Raw genomic sequence first — 21,421 nt, 5'->3', positions numbered from 1 at the left:
CTGGGTTCCTTTGCTTGACTTAACAATTGGTAGAAGAGTCTTCATGGGCTTCCCCCTAATCTACACCTCAAAATAATTTTGAAACTTTGCTGTTATTCAAACTTTAGAAACAATTGGCTTAAATTTGTGGGGTTCCTTGTATCTGAACTTTTGTCTATTCCCTTCCACCTCTGCTTCAAAATGTCAATTTTTTTGATAGCTTGCTAAAAGCATCAAGGAATAGCCAGTAAATTTAACATTCTGGCTTTTTCCAACTAGAGCTATCAGCTTAGTAGGTGCCAAAATATATCCCCACCTGGTTGTCATGATAATGGTAAGCTAATGCTATATACTTACTTAGTTTTTGTTATGCAATACTTCAGGGTAATTCCTACCTTAGAAATGTAGGTGGTAAACTGTGTGCACAGGGACTGTGCCCAGCTTCTGGAAGACTCTCCTTGACCAAATTTTAGAGAGGCTCCTCTGAGCCTTCTTTTTGACTAGTCCAGTTTTAGTAAAAATCCTGCTAAATCAGTTTAGAGAGAATCCCACCCTCAATAACTGATGATCACCAACCTGGCCTGTCTGGCAAAAATCACCTTACCCTTGATGTCTCCACTTAGTAGTTTTCCATCCACTGACCCATCACTGCTCATTGACTATTAAACCTCAGCTGTCTTTGCTGTGTTAGTTGGGCCCGATTTATTTCCCTTATTGGGTGATGGTCTTAACACATATAGTCCTGAATAAAGTATTTACTGCTCAGAATGTTTCTTTAATACTTCCTAGTTTACATGCTGTTAGAATGATGTTTGGCAGGGAAAAAAATCAGCATACTCCTTGTCAGGGACTGAATGTGTCCTCCCAAAATTCTTAGGTTGAAATCCTAACCCCAACGTGATGCTTTTAGGAGGTGGGCCTTTGGGAGATAATTAGATAATGAGGGGGAAGCCCTCCTGAATGGGATTAGTGCCCTTATGAAAAGAGACCCTGGAGAGCTCTCTTTGTGCCACATAGAAGACAGCAGTCTGCATCCTGGAAGAGGGCCCTCAACACTGATCTCAGACTTCCAGCCTCCAAAACTGTGAGAGATAAATTTGTTGTTTATAAGCCACCCAGTCTTATAATTTGTTATAGCATCCCAAAAACGGACACCCATTTTCCCCAGTATTCCCTAATAGGAATTTCCCCAATATTGACACTGCCGTTCTATCCAGAATGTGTCCTCTTTATAGTCCCTTTGGACTCACAGCAGGTTACTACAAATCACAGTTCCTCATCTGGAACTTGTAGGGCCAGATGTCTTAGAATTTGGAGTTTTTCAGATTTTTTTAAAATATTAGGACTCAAGACACCAATATGGGGATGGGGCAACACCTATAATCAAGTATATTAACATTTCTGCAGAATGCGTATTAAAGTAGGATAAAGAGACTATATAAAACCTTGTAGGAGAAGTCAGACTCAGCTACCAAGTGAGTTTTGTTGCCAAAATGCTGGGAAAAAAACTTTTACTTTTCAGAGATTTTTGGTTTTTGGAAATCTAACAACAAAACCTTTTGTAGAAAAGTAACCAAAGTCATGTATGCATTTACTTCCAACCAGTTAATGTCGCATCTATGTACCTGTCACTTTTCCCTGTGATCTAGTCCCTTTTATAAAGAAAAATGATAGTTGAATTATAGAATCTAAAATTAGTTTCATGGTCCAAAGAAAAGCAAAATTGATTTAACTTTAGAATATAAAGCCGTTCTTTACTTTGCCCCATAAAAATTTTGTTTTTCCCTGAACACTTTGTGGTAGTTGTCATCATATACGTCTCAGCGTGTATGTAACCAAAATTATTACCAGTGAACACCAGAGTTTAGTAGTTAAGACCACTTGTAAATCATGAAAGAACAGATAATATGAATATATGAAAGGTTAAGACTTGGAAGACAGAATGACTTAATTTCCTATTACTCTTATCAGAAAACTAGCTGCAGTTTATTTCACTGAAATCAGATATTAATGATATTTAAAAGACAAATTTACAAGGCTAGGTGTGGTGACTCATGCGTGTATGCCCAGCTCTTTGGGACGCCAAAGTAGGATTCCTTGAGCCTAGGATCTCGAGACCAGCCTGAACAACATAATGAAACCATATCTCTACAAAAAAAAAAAATTGAAAAATTAGCTGGGCATGGTGGCTGAAGTGGGAGAATTCTTTGATCCCAGGAGTTCAAAGCTGCAGTGAGTTATGATGGTGCCACAGCACTCTAGCCGGAGCGACAGAGTGAGACTCTGTCTCCTCAAAAGAACAAAAACAAAAAAAGGAACATTTACTACAAGGACTTTATGTTGGCCATTCGCCTTTGGACCTATGAAGGTGTGGGTTGAGATACAACAGAAGCTAAAGTTATACGTTCATTGTAATCAATTTCATAATGTATTTATCTTGTTTTAAAATATATACATTATAGATGGCTTATCAAGTGTTATTAAAATTTGGGAATACCCCCAAATTTTACCAAAAGAGTATTCATTTAACAAACACAAAATATGGGATAACTATGTTAGGTGGTAAAAGCTCATTTTTCCAGTTATCCTGTTGCTCGTCTTCTCTAAAACTACCCTACTCTTCCATACAGCCTCTCTCCCATCATCTTGCCTCATATCTGATCTTTCAGATTAGGGATAATATTATTTCCTAAATTCAGCTGTCATACTATGGTAATACATGGGAGTTATATACTTTTGGGAAGAAGAAATGATTGAAATTTATGCAGAAATTATTTTATGTTTTAATAAATCACATATAAAGGATTTAGTTATCTTACTTTAGCCATCTTATGTTTAATCTTTAAATCCTGCTAAAGTTAAAACATATAGCCACAATTGAAAAGAGAACAAAAAAACTGTTCACAGATTCCTAGAGTGTAATGTATTTATGTTTTAACCATTCAGAATGGTTTTTACTGAGTACAAAACCATTTTGGACTAGAATTCTAAAATTTTAAGATACGTTAAATTCATTTCTAGTGGTTCATTTCAACACAGAAGCAGTTCCATCACATTTCTCCTTCAAATGTGGACTGATACTGCAAAAAACTAATTCTAGAAACATGATGTTTTGCTGGAGAAATGATTAATGGAAACAAGACTATCAGGAAAAAATATTCAAGAAGGGAGATATTACAGTGATCAGGTTAAAAAGCCTCTAAAAAGGCAAACTAAAATAAAAGCAAAATATACTTATTTCTCTCCTTTATGGATAAAATGTAGGCCATTTTAAACAATAAAGTCAGATTATGGAGTAAAAGGAAAAAGCCATTTGGTTATTAAGAAAGATTATGTCTGCCGCATGGATCTAGTACAGGTTATACATTAGAGTTTTAGTTTTGGTTAAACTTATCAGCTATGGTACATCCACAAAGGGGTATGTGCACAGGAATTAGCAGTTACAGGAATGAGCAGTTGCTCAGATTTTACCACTGCAAGCTCATGGAGTTTTACCAAACAAATGAATCTGCCACCAAGAAAATTAAAAAAAAAAAAAAAAAACTTTAAATAATCTTTAGAAAAAATGTTTACATACAAGACACTTTCCAGGCAAGAAAGTTTTCATTAAATTAAAAAAGGTTCTCATCTAAGATTATTCAATGTATTTAGTACATTTGGACACCCCAAATACAAAGTGAGCTAGAGAGGAAGAATGCTTGCAAGATGTGTTCAGTTTGTATATAAAGTATGGCTAAATACTGTGTATTAAGATTTTCTACCACCAATTTATAGAAGTTCAGAGCATAGCAATGGAGTAAATAACTTATTTTCTTTTTCAATTCACTCTTTGAAATAAGGAGTGAATAGTATTAGTGGCTATGTTTGGCTTCCTTCAGTAAAAGCAGAAGCTAGAGACTTATTTTCCTTATTCATAAGTTCTAAGTTTACCCACTGGGGAAGCAGTTGTATGGGAACCTATAATAGTTTAGGGCTTGCCCAAGGAGGGGGTTTGTGTACGTCCATGAAGGAATCCAAAATCTTACCCAACATGTGGAAAGTTCTCTAGATACTTAAGATTCAAGGAGTTCTGTGATCTCAAAGATTTAGATCCTCTTCCAAAGAGTCTAAACCTGTTACTGAAACATAAGAATTTCATAAATAAAATATTTTAAATGGAAAAACACAGCTCCATTATAATGTAGTCCAGTGACATGGTAACTGCTTTAAAAAGAAGAGCAACAGTAATAGTTGTTCCTGTCCACCTCAGTGGCAGCTTTGAAGCTATTCATAGATGAGATGACAGACTTAAAATAGATTTAAACTTGTCAGGATAAAAAGGTAAAAATACAAAAGCATTCCAACCCCACTGGAAATAAGGAAAGAAAATACAAAAGCATGATGAATTGACATCAGTCATTAGAATTGCTTAGTATAAGGAAAATAATATAAATCCTCCTCAATAATAACCTGTTAAATAGGGTATTAAGTATGAAAAAATATTTAAATTTTATTTTCAATAGCAATGCATGCATAAGAAATTTTGAGAATGGGGTAAACCACTCTGGCACAAAGCAACTATAAAAACTTGAAAAAAATCTGTACATAATTTTGTTTTGATAAAACCCATTATCTTTGTATTCAAATGTAAAATATGCTACAATATAATCCGGTGATTCTACAAACAAGGCACCTCTTTAAAGGAATCTATAATTTAACTGAACAACCGACCATAACTATAATTTGACACAAACTAGGTAAATGTGGGTCATATACAACACTTTCAATTGTTGATAGAATCAAACAACTGTACAGAAACTTTATTGCATTTAGCTCTGTACAACAGAACACATGCTCATTTTTATTACAGAACTACCAGTTATATTGTTGTATAGCCATTTAATTGAAAATTCCAGCAACTGATTTTTCCAAAGCAGTGAAGCTGCTACATGTTATTTTGTTCTGTCCAAACCAAAACTATCTTTAAACAACTAAAACTGTAACTTGTAATCGTATTAATATCTTAGATCCAATATGTAATGTGCCATTTTTGTTTTAAATTCAAAGACCAGGTAACTTCAGAGTTGCCTTTTCTTTTCCTCTGAAATGAAGGACTAAAATAAACGTCTGAAAGAATAATGTTGCTAGATATTAGAAACAGGATGTGCAGATTGATTCAAGTTCAGGTCTGGAATGCTGATTTTAGAATGCCAAATATCTCTCAGGAATTAAAAATACTTGAATCTACTTTAGTCCTTTCGTACTCTTCTTTTGCGTACTGACTTTATTAGCCCATCTCCAGATCCTGTGCTCTCATCTGCTTCTTTCATCTAGAAAAAATAATTATGAAAAGGTTTCTTTTAGTGTAACATGTAACTAGTAGATAATAGTAACCAATATATTTATTATTCTCTAAAATATATGTGCTACCCATCAAGTGCTATCATGAAGGTATTATATAAAATAAAGTTATAGTTATTTCCCAGGGTTATACAAAAGTTGACATATTCTAGCTGAAACATACACATAAGAAGATGGAAAGATTGAAAGATGGAATTAAGGTATTTTTGAAGGTATACAAAGTGTTTCGTAAAGCAAATGTAAATAGAATACACATTCAAGTTAATGATTGCAGGTATTATTTTAAGAAAGTCACAGCAGACAAAATGATTATTTAAAACTCTGCTCTGGAAGAAATTCTCTTCACTTAGCTCTCCCTAAATATGGATATTCATACTAGATAATGGTCTCCAAAGTCTCTTTAAAAACTCAGAGGGCAGTAAGACCAGCAACCAGTATGTGTACTGAATAAGCATTAGGAGACACTTAAACAATAACTATGAATTTATTTGGAGGGTTTCTTCAAAGAGATAAAATACAAAATTTATTTCATCACATGCAAAAGGAGGCAGAACTGGACTTTTATCCCACCTAAGTAGTTAGAATGTAATATGTTAGGATGGTGACTCGGTGGGGTAAGGCTATGCAACTCTTTAAGGGCCAAGAAAACAGGTTTTTGGTTTATGCTGGGTTAAAAAAAAAAAAAGAAAAAAAAAAAGCCCTGGCTCTAATTATACTCTGGATTTTTCATTCCATAATAACTTACAAAAAAAAAAAAAAGCACTGTGCAAAGTTCCATTTTGTATCAGGACACAAAAAGGGGTAGACTAATCATTGGGGGCGGGGGGAAGTTAATTAAAGATTTGAGAAAAGCACCCTATCAGGCAGATAGTACTCAACTACCCAATGAATGAAATATTTCAAAATGTGACTGTAAAATGTTGAGACAATAAGGATGTTTTACAACAGGTATAAAAATTATGATAATGACAATTACCTTTTAAATATTCAAACAATCTTATTATGCTTTTCAATAGAATTTCAATGAGAAAGTCATAATTTTGGATTGATGTATTCTATCTTCATATTTGGTAAGTCATAGCCTTGCTCTATACTGTTCTACTAGGTATTGAGACAATATAAACTATAGTATTTTAAATTTCTTCCTTATGAATATGTTTTAAAAACAATATAGAGGCTCTTATAAAAGCTGAGAGAAATATGGCAAAATTTTTCTCATAAACCAGATGGCTGCTTTTATTGAAAGAACTTTTTATGGATAGCAACTATACATAGAAACCAGTTTATTTTCTGTTAAAGTGTTCCTTACCTCATCCTCTGATCCAGATTTACTTGATTTCTTACATTCTTCTTGCCCTTCTATGATTTCAATTTCTTCTTCACTCTTTTCCTCAGGTTCATCTTCCTCTTCTAGAATACAGATTTTATTAAAAGCAAAGGCTCAATAAATTAGAATTTTGGTGCCGAAAACTATTAAATACAATAAAGAGGATTTATTTAAATTCCAAGACTTATTCCAAGATTTAGAAGAAATTCCTTCCATTCAAAATTTAAAAAATTATAAATACTCATTTTATCATCATATTTTACAAATGAATCATCATATTTGAGTTGAGGACAGGTTTAAAAAAATTCTTAAGCATTCAGTCTGTATGTAATGTGGAAACCAAAAACAATCTTTCCTGTGTTCTTGTCTTGGGAAATACTTCCTTTACTTTTTGGTGATCTTTTATTTGTTAATATGCTATTTATTTATGTTTGTTCTCTGTGGACATTATCATGCATTTTTTCAGTTATTGACCCTCCTTAGGATTCCATTTAGCAGAACCTCTAACTTTTGTTATTATCATTACCAAAAGATATTAAGAATGTTCTAGGAGCCATATAAAGAAAAACCCCTACCCCACCAAGAATGGGCTCTGGGGAAAAGAAAAGATGAAAAATCCACTCTACTTCTTCCATGTAGTTCTCCATCCACAGTGTGGGACTACGTGTATAGGTGAAAGTACCTTTATACAAGCAGGCCCTTCTGATACTCAAATGCCCTCAAAATAAGGTTGATCCTTATTTTGACATCAATATCACTTCATCAAGTGAGTGAAAAATAGTGCTTCAGGATATTTGGCTTGTGACACTGGGAAAATCAAGTTTTATTTCTGCCTCATGTAGGGAGGTCTCAATGGAGAGCCACCAAAGGGTGACTTCAGTTCTAACACCTTCAACAATATAATATTGTGTGGGAGGGGGATATAGGTTCAGTAATCCTTTTAGAAAATTAATTAAATTATTTTTCTACATGATAAGCATCTGATTAGCAATAGCCATTGGAAGACTTGGTGTTGATTTTGTTGCTGCAATCATCTGCTTTCTATCTATTCCTTTTCTATAGAGGCTATGATATATACCCTCCATCATTCTCCTTCTCATCTTCTACACTCCCAGAGGCAAGAAACATCCTTGCAAAAAGTTATGGCCTATGGGATTCGTAACTGCTAGGCTCTGAAACAACTGAACACTATTTAAATCTCCTTCTTCCTAAAACACAAAAACTATAAACAGGGTGGCTGCTCAGAAGACTATTACTTCTCTTTGCCATAGTCACACATTCTTGGGAGAGTCAGATGTATAAACTTGATAATAAACAAGTACGACAGCTAGTTATTTCAAGGTAATGTACTGTTTTTATGAGCTTTAACCAGGGTCTCCATTACGAATCATTATCATTGTCTTACCTTTTTCAAGCATTTCACCATCACTTTGCTTTCTTTCCTCTTCCAGGTCTATTGGTTTTTCCAGGGCTGCTTTCTCTTCCTTTACTTCTTGCTCTAGTACTCCCTTTGTTTGTGGTATACATATGTCGGGTTTTTTATACTCTGTATCTTTATATTTCTTCTGTGGTAGTTTAACATAAGTTATTTTTACTAAAGGCAGAGCATTATTTTGAAAAACTTTTTTTCAATAATTGACAACATAATGAACTATCAGTAAAACTTACAAAACATTTAATTTATTACTTTTAAGAATCACTTGCTCAATATATATAGAACTCTTGAACAATAAAAAATTTGGGGAAAAGAAGTTGAAGGAAATCTATTTTCTTTACCTTTACTTTTCTTGGCCAACAAAATGAAGTAATTAATGCTATTGGCACTCCTCCTGTCACGAGATAAATCAACCAAAGCCATGGGTGCCCTTCAGTAGCTGCCATTAACTGTTTTAATACACCAGGCTGTAGATGAGATAAGCATAAAAATACAATTCAAATTTTACAGACCTTTACTGGGTAACACAAGATACAAAGAACTTATTTACTCGGGCATTTTACATTAAGGAGTGATGAACTTGTAAGTAAAGGAAGTTTCATTTTCCCACCTTATACTTTGTAAAGTTTAATTTAATTATTAGCATGTATCAAGGAGTGAGACTTTGTAGCAGAAAGTATGTTATGACAAAAATGGAAACTTCTAACACACTGGCAAGAAATATGGTAATTTTCCTTTTTGGTAAATTTCAGAATAGAACTATCTTTTATGGATGTATCACCTGGTTCATTTGAAGTGATCATTCATTCTGTACTCTGATCATTCATTCTGTACTTTTAAGGAATTTACTAAAAATCATACCTCAGAATTGTTTTTTTTTTATATAAACACATTTCCTACACAAGACCCTCAATAAGGATATTATTTCTCTTATTAAAATAAAATTAAAAACCATTAAATGTTTTAGTTACAAGAGGTTCAAAATGAGAATCCCTCTTTACCTATTCTTTTGATGGTTTTTTGCTAATGACCAAAGCAACTAAATGTAATATATGAATTTTTCTTTATAGCAACTGAATTTAAAGATACATTTCTAAGATGCATTGTGTTGAAATATTTAGCTTAACCTTTTCTAAACAGTGTTAGATATGGGGGAAAAACTGGAACAGAATTTAATAATGTTAAACTATAAATTCTTTGTACATTTCTCTAAGTAAAAAATAGTTGAAATGCATAAGCAGTAATATTTAGATTATTGTTAGGCCTTGAATTGGCAAGATAACAAAGATATTGAGTAGTCTTCCTCTATAAACAGTAATTAAGCCTTAAATCCCATTAGAGCTATTATAATTTAATGAATAAAATGAGGACTTACATATGCATATATAGTTATGTAGTTTGTAACGAAGCAACATAAAAGGCAAAATATTCTGTCTACATAAACTTATTCAAACATATTTCCTTAGCATTTAATAATTATTGCACATTTATTTCCCTTTAAAAGAGACATCTGAATAACCTATAACCAAGACCAAGTCTTATTATTATTATTTATAGTTATATCACTACTGCAATTGGTCAATACCATACCTCATTAGCATTTGCTATCATTATTTTCCATCTCCAACCATCTGCAGCCCAGTGATCTGCTACTTCCTTTTCTGAACAGATAATAAAATTATCAAAGTAGATATCAGAGGTCATGGACCAAAGCTCTAAACCAAGAGCACTGAAGGAAGTCAGAAGAAATGGATGATCATCTTCAAAATAATCTGGATTAGGAATTTTTCGAGGACTCCAGACTCCCTGGAAGAAAAAGTAATTGAGGAGATTTTCAAATAAAATAACTTCATTATAAATGCTGCTTAATAAGTATCTGCTGTTGAATAAAATTAGCAATGCTAACTGGGAAAAAGAAAACTTTAACTGATATTAATTCACAAGTAATATACTGGAAATAAAATCTTGTTTCTTTTTGCTCTGTAAACAATGGTCTCTATGAGTGATACTGACTTTAAATACTACAAAAAAGGAAAAGGGAAAATCCAACAGACACAGAAATATAAGTAAATTTCACAATTTATTTATTTTAGATATTTTTTTAGATTTAGTAAAGTTATTGAATGCAAGTTGTTCAATTTGTCCAAATCAGAAAGATCACTGTATAGCAAAAATGGGGTCATTCCATTTAACATATACCTATGACAGGTATCATTAATCAGGTATGGATGAATCTCAGCACAACTACTCAACATAAAACTTCCATTAGATCCTAATTGATTAAACTGTCAATTAAATCAAATACATGTGAAAATATCATTGCTCACTGACTCACTCTACCATCACATGTATGTATTCTGGGCCAGGCACTATGCTAGATGATGGAGACATACATGGTTCCTGTATTATGGAGTTTGAAGTCTAATGAAAGAGACAGACGTTAAACAAAAAAATTAACCAAAAGAAACATTTTGTGTTAAATGCTTTTAATAAAAGCTACAGTGAGTACTTAGAATATGAAACTGCATATATATAATGTTAGAATGTGTCCATAAATAATTACAAAGATAAAACTAGAGGGCTAAGTGGATAACACAGAAATCTTAAATATAAAAAGCTAGGTATACTCAAAAGATGTCTGAGATCAGAAAAAAATCAGGGCTGGGCTTGTTGACTCACTCCTGTAATCCCAGCACTTTGGGAGGCTCAGGTAGGTGGATCATGAGGTTAGGAGTTTGAGACCAGCCTGGTCGACAAGGTGAAATCCTGTCTCGGCTAAATATACAAAATTTAGCCAGGCATCCTGGTGCACACCTGTAATCCCAGCTAGTAGGGAGACTGAGGCAGGAAAACTGCTTGAATCAGGCAGGTGGAGATTGCAGTGAGCCAAGATTGTGCCACTGCACACCAGCCTTTGTGACAGAGGAAGACTCTGTCTCAGAAAAAAAAAAAAATCAGAATTTTAATAATACTATAGCATAAGTACATTAATTAAGCAAGGCATTAATTACTAAAATGTACAGTGTGAGTCTATTTGATCAGAATTCAATTATTATATTTACTTCTAAAATAGAACTTTATTTCAAAGTGAGCATCAATTGATAATTAGGCAAGAATATAGTATGAAGTGATTTATCTTCAGTTTTTAATTTCTTTCCCCAGAAAATTAAATAAACGATGCTCTACTTTTAAAGTACAAATTAGTTGGAGTATATTTTCTTTGACATGTTAAAATTACAAGCGAAACTTCTGAAAGATAACATAATTAATTAGATATATAAACAGAAAAGATCACAACATTTTTAACTTCACTAAAAAACTGGAACAAGTGGTTGTTACCTGGTAGTTAGGATTATCGACCAGTGGAGGGCTCCATACTCCTTTGTATTTTGGGTTATCTATCATGGGAGGTTTCCACTCACCACACCCAATCCGACAGGCTGGATTAAGAATCTGAGGTGCTTCCCATTCTCCATCCATGTCTTCATTCCTTAGGACATTAGAACGAGGCAAATACAGTAACCTCAAGTCTCAGATCAGTCATGTAAACTAGTAACAAAAATACATGTAAGAAACATATGAAATTGACATTTGAAGATGAAGAGTGCTTACCAGTCATCAGGTTTTTCAGCATTAGGATCTGGGATAAATTTTGGTTCATCATCAAGCCAGCCAGCAGGTTTAACAACACTTAAATCTTCTATTTGGGCAGGTTCACTTTCGTCCCTGTAAATACAACGTTTTATGTTAATTACTAATTATTCAAAAAGTTAAAAAATGCATATGTTACAACACTCAGAAGGTACCATAAAATTATTTCCCTTCCTTTTGTTTGTGTCTATTATTTGTTCTCATCTACCACCCACCTAAATCTTCTGCCAACTTCCCAATTTTTGGTACATATTCCCTGTTGTGCTCTATGCATACATATACATGTATACATTCTTTTTTAAAATACAAATGATAGCATTCTATACATAATGTGTTAGACCTTGCTTTTGTCACTTAAAAACTCAGTCATTCATCAACAAATATATACTGCATGTTTTCTATGTGTCAAGACTATTCTAGGAGCTCCATTACTTACATATAATGCTTCATTCTTAACAGTTGCATAGTTTTCTACTTGAGAATATACCATAATTTGTTTAGCTTATCTCCTTTTGGAGGACATTTAGTGTTTTCAAAATTTTACTATTATATTAATACAAACAATGCTACAGTGAATGTCCTAGAATATATGCCATTTCTCACCTGTGAAAATATAATTGTAAGAGTATGTACATCTTAAATTTTGATAGTAGCATCCACATTACTCTCTATAATGGCTATACTACATTTCCATTCCTACCAGCAGTGTGCAAAAGTACCTATTTTCTCCTGTCCTTGTGAAGAGTGTTACCAAACTTCTTGATTTTTGCCCATGTGATAGGTGAAAAATGGTATCTCATTGTACTTTGAATATACATTTAGGAGCATAAGTGATATATAAAAATCATTTTTCTTATCACCTTTATATTATAAATTAGCTCTCTGTCAGTTATATAATTGAAAATAAGTTTTTCTAGTTCTTGTGTGTTTTTTGAAATAGTTTAGGGAGGTTTTTTTTTTGCAATATACAAATGATTTATTTTCTTTTTTTATTGCATTTTAGGTTTTGCGGTACATGTGCAGAACATGCAAGATAGTTGCATAGTTACTCACATGGCAGTGTGTTTTGCTGCCTTCCTCCCCTTCACCCACATTTGGCATTTCTCCCCAGCTACCCCCCCGCTGTCCCTCCCCTATTCCCCCCAATAGACCCCAGTGTGTAGCACTCCCTTCCCTGTGTCCATGTGTTCTCGTTTTTCATCACCCGCCTATGAGTGAGAATATGCGGTATTTCGTTTTCTGTTCTTGTGTCAGTTTGCTGAGAATGATGTTCTCCAGATTCATCCATGTCCCTACAAATGATATGAACTCATCATGTTTTATTGCTGCATAATATTCCATGGTGTATATGTGCCACATTTTCCCAATCCAGTCTATCATCAATGGGCATTTGGGTTGGTTCCAGGTCTTTGCTATTATAAACAGTGCTGCAATGAACATTCATGTGCATGTGTCCTTATAGTAGAACGATTTATGGTCCTTTGGATATATACCCAGTAATGGGATTGCTGGGTCAAATGGAATTTCTATTTCTAAGGCCTTGAGGAATCGCCACACTGTCTTCCACAATGGTTGAACTAGTTTACACTCCCACCAACAGTGTAAAAGTGTTCCTATTTCTCCACATCCTCTCCAGCATCTGTTATCTCCAGATTTTTTAATGATTGCCATTCTAACTGGCGTGAGATGGTATCTCAATGTGGTTTTGATTTGCATCTCTCTGATGACCAGTGATGATGAGCATTTTTTCATATGTTTGTTGGCCTCATGTATGTCTTCTTTTGTAAAGTGTCTGTTCATATCCTTTGCCCATTTTTGAATGGGCTTGTTTGTTTTTTCCTGTAAATCTGTTTGAGTTCGTTGTAAATTCTGGATATCAGCCCTTTGTCAGATGGGTAAACTGCAAAAATTTTTTCCCATTCTGTTGGTTGCTGATCCACTCTAGTAACTGTTTCTTTTGCCATGCAGAAGCTGTGGAGTTTCATTAGGTCCCATTTGTCTATTTTGGCTTTTGTTGACAATACTTTTGGTGTTTTGTTCATGAAGTCCTTGCCTACTCCTATGTCCTGAATGGTTTTACCTAGATTTTCTTCTAGGGTTTTAATGGTGCCAGGTCTTATGACTAAGTCTTTAGTCCATTTGGAGTTAATTTTAGTGTAAGGTGTCAGGAAGGGGTCCAGTTTCTGCTTTCTGCACATGGCTAGCCAGTTTTCCCAACACCATTTATTAAACAGGGAATCCTTTCCCCATTGCTTGTTTTTGTCATGTTTATCAAAGATTGTATAGTTGTAGATATGTTGTGTTGCCTCCAATGCCTCTGTTCTGTTCCATTGGTCTATATTTCTGTTTTGGTACCAGTACCATGCTGTTTTGATTACTGTAGCCTTGTAGTATAGTTTGAAGCCTGGTAGTGTGATGCCTCCCGCTGTGTTCTTTTTGCTTAGAATTGACTTGGCTATGCGGGCTCTCTTTTGGTTCCATATGAAGTTCATGGTGGTTTTCCAGTTCTGTGAAGAAAGTCAATGGTAGCTTGATGGGGATAGCATTGATTCTGTAAATTACTTTGGGCAATATAGCCATTTTCATGATATTGGTTTTTCCTAACCATGAACATGGAATGTTTCTCCATCTGTTTGTGTCCTCTCTTATTTCGTTGAGCAGCGGTTTGTAGTTTTCCTTGAAGAGGTCCCTTATGTTCCGTGTGAGTTGTATTCCTAGGTATTTTATTCTCTTTGTAGCAATTGTGAATGGCAGTTCGTTCTTGATTTGGCTCTCTTTAAGTCTGTTACTGGAGTATAGGAATGCTTGTGATTTTTGCACATTGATTTTATATCCTGAGACTTTGCTGAAGTTGCTTATCAGTTTCAGGAGTTTTTGGGCTGAGGCAATGGGATCTTCTAGGTATACTATCATGTCGTCTGCAAATAGAGACAATCTGGCTTCCACCTTTCCTATTTGAATACACTTTATTTCTTTTTCTTGCCTGATTGTTCTGGATAGAACTTCCAGTACTATATTGAATAGGAGTGGTGAAAGAGGGCATTCTTGTCTAGTGCTGGATTTCAAAGGGAATGCTTCCAGTTTTTGCCCATTCAGTATGATATTGGCTGTTGGTTTGTCGTAAATAGCTTTTATTACTTTGAGATATGTTCCATTGATACCGAGTTTATTGAGGGTTTAGCATAAAGGGCTGTTGAATTTTGTCAAATGCCTTCTCTGCATCAATTGAGATAATCATGTGGTTTTTGTTTTTGGTTCTGTTTATGTGGTGAATTACGTTTAAAGACTTGCATATGTTGAACCAGCCGTGCATCCCTGGGATGAATCCTACTTCATCATGATGGATAAGTTTTTTGATTTGCTGTTGCAATCAGCTTGCCAGTATTTTATTGAGGATTTTTGCATCTATGTTCATCATGAATATTGGCCTGAAGTTTTCTTTTCTTGTTGAGTCTCTGCCGGGTTTTGGTACCAGAATGATGTTGGTCTCATAAAATGATTTGGGAAGGATTCCCTCTTTTTGGATTATTTGGAACAGTTTCAGAAGAAATGGTATCAGCTCCTCTTTGTGTGTCTGGTAGAATTCGGCTGTGAACCCATCTGGACCTGGGCTTTTTTTGTGTGCTAGGCTCTTAATTGCTGCCTCAACTTCAGACCTTGTTATTGGTCTATTCATAGTTTTGGCTTCCTCCTGGTTTAGGCTTAGGAGGACACAAGTGTCCAGGAATTTATCCAGGTTTACTAGTTTATGTGCAGAGAGTTGTTTGTAATAATCTCTGGTGATGGTTTGGAATCTGTGGTGATTTCCCCTTTATCGTTTTTTATTGCATCTATTTGGTGGTTCTCTCTTTTCTTTTTTATCAGTCTGGCTAGTGGTCTGTCTATTTTGTTGATCTTTTCAAAAAACCAGCTCTTGGATTTATTGATTTTTTGAAGGGTTTTTCGTGTCTCTATCTCCTTCAGTTCTGCTCTGATCTTCGTTATTTCTTGTCTTCTGCTAGGTTTTGAGTTTTTTTGATCTTGCTCCTCTAGCTGTTTCAATTTTGATGATAGGGTGTCAATTTTGAATCTTCCGCTCTTCTCATGTGGGCACTTATTGCTATATATTTTCCTCTAGAGACTGCTTTAAATGTGCCTCAGAGATTCTGGCATGTTGTGTCTTCGTTCTTGTTGGTTTCGAAGAACTTCTTTATTTCTGCCTTCATTTCCTTGTTTATCCAATCAACATTCAAGAGCCAGTTGTTCAGTTTCCATGCAGCTGTGCGGTTCTGAGTTTGTTTCTGAATTCTGAGTTCTAACTTGATTGCACTATGGTCCGAGAGACTGTTATGATTTCAGTTGTTTTGCATTTGCTGAGGAGTGCTTTACTTCCAATTATGTGGTCAATTTTAGAGTAGGTGTGATGTGGTGCTGAGAAGACTGTATATTCTGTGGATTTGTGGTGGAGAGTTCTGTAAATGTCTATCAGGTTTGCTTGTTCCAGGTCTGAGTTCAAGCCCTGGATATCCTTGTTGATTTTCTGTCTGGTTGATCTGTCTAATATTGACAGCGGAGTCTTAAAGTCTCCCACTATTATTGCGTGGGAGTCTAAGTCTCTTCATAAGTCATTAAGAACTTGCCTTATATATCTGGGTGCTCCTGTATTGGATTCATATATATTTAGGATCGTTAGCTCTTCTAGTTTTATTGATCCTTTTACCATTATGTAATGGCCTTCTTTGTCTCTTTTGATCTTTGTTGCTTTAAAGTCTATTTTATCAGAGATGAGAATTGCAACTCCAGCTATTTTTTGCTCTCCATTTGCTTGGTAAATCTTCCTCCATCCGTTTATTTTGAGCCTTTGTGTACCCTTGCCTGTGAGATGGGTTTCCTGGATACAGCACACCGAGGAATTTTGGTTTTTTATCCAATTTTCCAGTCTGTGTCTTTTGATTGGTGCATTTAGCCCATTTACATTTAGGATTGATATTGTTATTTGTGAATTTGATACTGCCATTTTGATGCTAGCTGGCTGTTTTGCCCGTTAGTTGATGTAGATTCTTCATTTTGTTGATGCTCTTTAGCAATTGGTGTGTTTTTGGAATGGCTGGTACTGGTTGTTCCTTTCTATGTGTATTGCCTCTTTCAGGAGCTCTTGTAAAGTAGGCCTGGTGGTGACAAACTCTCTGAGTACTTGCTTGTTCACAAAATATTTTATTTTTCCTTCACGTCTGAAGCTCAGTTTGGCTGGATATGAAATTCTGGGTTGAAAGTTCTTTTCTTTAAGGATGTTGAATATCGGCCCCCACTCTCTTCTGCCTTGTAGAGTTTCTGCCGAGAGATCTGCTGTGAGTCTGATGGGCTTCCCTTTGTGGGTGACCCGAGCTTTCTCTCTGGCTGCCCTTAGTGTTTTCTCCTTCATTTCAACTCCGGTGAATCTGACGATTATGTGCCTTGGGGTTGCTCTTCCTGCGGAATATCTTTGTGGTGTTCTCTGTATTTCCTGGACTTTAATACTGGCCTACCTTGCTAAGTTGGGGAAATTTTCCTGGATAATATCCTGAAGAGTATTTTCCAGCTTGGATTCATTCTCTTCGTCACATTCTGGTACACCTATCGAACGTAGGTTAGGTCTCTTAACATAGTCCCACATTTCTTGGAGACTTTGTTCATTCCTTTTTGCGTTTTTTTTCTCTAATCTTGGTTTCTTGTTTTATTTCATTGAATTGATCTTCGACTTCTGATATTCTTTCTTCTGCTTGGTCAATTTGGCTGTTGATACTTGTGCATGCTTCATGAAGTTCTCGTGTTGTGTTTTTCAGCTCCTTCAATTCATTCATATTCCTCTCTAAGTTGTCCATTCTTGTTATCATTTCCTCAAATCTTTTTTAGGGTTCTTAGTTTCTTTGCATTGGTTTAGAACATGTTCTTTTAGCTCATGGAAGTTTCTCATTACCCACCTTCTGAAGTCTGATTCCATCATTTTGTCACAGTCATTCTCTGTCCAGCTTTGTTCCCTTGCTGGTGAGGAGTTTTGGTCCTTTGTAGGAGGTGAGGTGTTTTGGTTTCAGGTGTTTTCCTCCCTTTTGCACTGGTTTCTTCCCATCTTTGTGGATTTATCCACCTGTCATCTGAGTAGTTGCTGACTCTTTGATTGGGTCTCTGAGTGGATGCCCAGATTGTTGATGATGAAGTATTTCTGTTACTTGGTTTTCTTTTTAACAGTCTAGCACCTCTGCTGTACGACTGCTGAGGTCCACTCCAGGCCCTGCTTGTCTGGGGTACACCTGTAGCAGCTGAGGAACAGTGAGGGATGCTACCAGTTTCTTCTTCTGCTATCTTTGTCCCAGAATGATGCCTGCCAAATGTCAGTCTGATCAGTCCTTTTTGAGGTGACTCTTTGGATATACAGGTGTCAGGGAGCTGCTTGAGGAGACAGTCTGTACTTTATAGGAGCTCAAGTGCTGAGCTGTGAGCTCTGTTGTTCATTCAGGGCTGTTAGGCTGGTATGTTTAAGTCTGCTGCAGCAGAACTCATAAAACCCCTTTTTTTCCTCAGATGCTCTGTCTCGGGGAGTTAGGGCTTTCTTTATGAGTATCCGTTGCACTGTCCTGCCCAGCTAGGAGGCAGTGTAGTCACTATTTGCCTGTCGAGGCTCTGCCCTGCTGGCATAGGGTCCGCCCTGCTGCCGTGGGCTCCACCCTGCAGCGGAGTCTCTCTGTTATGGCAGGTTGCCTCGGCAACAGCAGGCTGTGTCAGCAATGGGAGTGTACCTCAGTAGGGTTGGATTGCCTCGGTAATGGCAGACGCCCCTCCCCCACCGAGCTGCACCATCCTGGGTTCAGCTGTGCTTGCAGTGAAACTCTCCACCCCGAGCATTTTGAATCACCGTTTTGTTTGTCCCTGTGGGGGTGAAACCTGCCGAGCCTGATCACATGGCTCCCTGCCTCAGACAGCTTTTTCTTTTCTTTTCTTTTCTTTTCTTTTCTGTTTTTTAAAGTTGAACAGTTGACTCTCTTGCAGGTGTTTCAGTCATCTGCTGATAGGGCACTGGGATCTGTATGATTTCCCGTGCGGCGACCCACTGTGCTGGCTCAAATGCCACTTCCCAGGAAACTCCTGGTCTGGCTCACTGTCCAAGTCCCGTTTAATCAGATGTATATGCTAATCTGCCCTCCCAAATCTCAGATTGCCAGTTTAACAGGGCACCCGAACCGGTGAGTTTTGTGTGGAGTGTGCAGAGTGCTGCTGTGCTGTGGCACCAGCCGAAGCAGCCGCACCAGCTGAAATAGCTGCGCTGGTGTTCCGTGTCTCTCCTACACCTGGGAATTTCCCCGTTCTGTGGGCAACAAAGATCCATCTGGAAATGCGGCTTTGACTCAGCCTCTGCACGTTCACTGAGAGCTGCAATCCTGAGTTGTTCTTACAGCGCCATCTTGAATCCTCCAACAAATGACTTATTTTCATGTAGTTGAACTTATTTTTAAAGGATTCTTGGATTTTATGTCATATTTGGAAAGATCTTCCCTATTCCACTCCTTATTTAATTCTAGTATTTTTATTTTAAAAATAACACTTAACAAATTCAAAAGTATATAAATATAAAGTACTAAACTACTAATAAAATTTTAATCATTACAGAAAGATAGAAATTTTAAACAAGAGGCCACTTCATGGTTTTCCAAATGAGTTACAAAATAAACAGAAATAATCAACTCTATAAATGCATAGACTTATGCTTGCCTGATATCAATGTCATCTTGAGTCTCTGAGTGCTCAGAGTAATCAGAAGTTAAAATTTTATGGAGTATTTCTTTTAGTACTTTGTAAAACAAATTCTAACGCATTTCAACAATCAGAATGAAGCTATTATATGTGGTTTCTCTAATTTAAGGGCAAAGGTATTCTTTATGGGTAAACAAATATGAAGCAATGTTAGAAAGCTCACATGGAAGGATACAGTTCTACCTTTTCTGACAGTATGAATGCATGCATGAAAATAATACACTGATTGTGATCTTTTATTCACTTTTAAAAAAGCCAAACTGCTCTTCCTACCTTGTATGTGTTCTTTCCCTATTGTATTATTTGTTGGAAGACAAAGAAATTTTCACTACTAATCAGTATCTCTCTTGATCTATAAGAGCTACCAAGTTAATACTTTTGGTTTTCTAGGGACAACATACTGTATTTTGAATAGGCAGTAGCCCCAATGTTTATAACCAAACAAGAATTTAAAGAAATAGGAATAGGCACTTTTCAAAACAAAGCACACAGATTAAAACTGGTAAAAACAGTGAACAGATTCTCAGTGAGACCATCTAAAGCAGTCTAATGTATATTTAAGTAGACATCCCCTCAAAAAGAGATAGTGAAGAACATGTAAAAATTTGAAGAAATAATCTCCAATATTATCCAAACTCGATACAAATTATAAACCTACCTTCCAAGAAGCTCAAAGAACCTAAACAAGATAAACATGAAGAAATTTACATCGAGGCATGGCAAAATCAAACTGTTGAAATTGTTAATAATGAAATAATCTTAAAACCAAGCCAAGAACAAATTAGGTAGAAGAAAATAAAGATGAGAATAAAAAGTGACTTCTTGTGAGAAACAATGTAAGCTCCAAAACAGAGAATAATTTTTGAAGGATATTTTCACTATTGGATTATAGGTTAGTAGTTATTTTTTTCAATAGCTAAAGTAAAATAAATTTTCAGATAAATGACAGTTGAGAGAATTCAGTGACAGCAGATATGCACTATGATATGTTAAGGGAAGTTTTTCAGGCAAAAGAAAAATGGTAACATGTTTTGTATCTACACGAAAGGAAAAAGAGTACCAGAAATGGTAAATATATGGGTAAATGAAAAGACTTTTTCCCTCATATGATTAAAAGACACCGAGTAAAATAAGAATTTTGTGTGGCCTTCACAGTATATGTAACTAAATGTATGAAAATAGCATGAAGGATACAAGAGGGAAAAGTAAGACTCTTATCAAGTTAAATCAGATGTGAAGTAGTGTATTATTATTTGAGGTGGACTAAGATAAGTTTAAGATGTATATTGTGAACAGGAGCAAGAATAAAACAATAAACTAGTGAGGAAAAGCTAATATGCCAACAGAGAAGAGAAAATAGAATACTAAAAAATAGAAGATAACTTGGTCAAAAACAAGTTGGAAAAAAATCTTTTATAAAGTACCACAGAATACATGGAACAAACAGAAAACAAGTAGTGAGGTGGTAGGCTTACATGTAACCATGTCAATGACTACATTAAACGTAGATGGTTTAAATACTCCAAAGACCCAAATATAGTTTGTCTATAAGAAATCTACTTTAAAAATAAAGGCATGTATATGTTATAAGTAAACAATGGAAAATAGTATTCAATGTAAACATAATTTAAAAGAAAGCAGGAGTGCTGATTTAATATCAAACCAAGTAAACTTTAAGAGACTATTATAAAACACTGTGCTTATAAAGTTTATAATAATAAAAGGGTCAGTTTCACAAGAGGTCATGAAATACTGTGAATGCATCTACTAACATCTTCAAAACACGCAAAGCAAAACATGACAGAACTGAAAGTAAAGAAAAATCCACCATTATAAATGAAAACTCTAATACTCTTCTCTCAGACAATACTCTTCAACAAACAGGCTGAAAACCATTAAGGATAATAGAAACCTTGAACAACACT

The 21,421-nt window shown here is 35.4% G+C and overlaps 1 protein-coding gene across 8 annotated transcripts in view; it reads right to left on the bottom strand.

The window, feature by feature from the left end:
- Positions 1-4,745: 4,745 nt before the first annotated feature.
- Positions 4,746-21,421, bottom strand: part of CLGN (calmegin) — a 54,289-nt gene continuing 37,613 nt past the window's right edge. For all 8 annotated transcript variants that reach the window (XM_008992678.5, XM_078366484.1, XM_008992679.5 and 5 more), the window contains 7 exons: positions 11,694-11,807; positions 11,421-11,571; positions 9,672-9,887; positions 8,423-8,548; positions 8,052-8,211; positions 6,629-6,729; positions 4,746-5,288 (listed from right to left, as the gene is read on the bottom strand). In XM_008992678.5, the coding sequence (XP_008990926.1) occupies positions 5,208-5,288; positions 6,629-6,729; positions 8,052-8,211; positions 8,423-8,548; positions 9,672-9,887; positions 11,421-11,571; positions 11,694-11,807 (949 nt within the window). In that variant the 3' untranslated portion in view covers positions 4,746-5,207. The remainder of the gene's footprint in view (positions 5,289-6,628; positions 6,730-8,051; positions 8,212-8,422; positions 8,549-9,671; positions 9,888-11,420; positions 11,572-11,693; positions 11,808-21,421) is intronic.

The sequence above is a fragment of the Callithrix jacchus genome, chromosome 3, assembly GCF_049354715.1.
Source record: "Callithrix jacchus isolate 240 chromosome 3, calJac240_pri, whole genome shotgun sequence".
NCBI classification, from domain to species: Eukaryota; Metazoa; Chordata; class Mammalia; order Primates; family Cebidae; genus Callithrix; species Callithrix jacchus.
The sequence above is the reverse complement of the archived record's forward strand: the minus strand, read 5'-3'. Positions and strand labels throughout refer to the sequence as shown.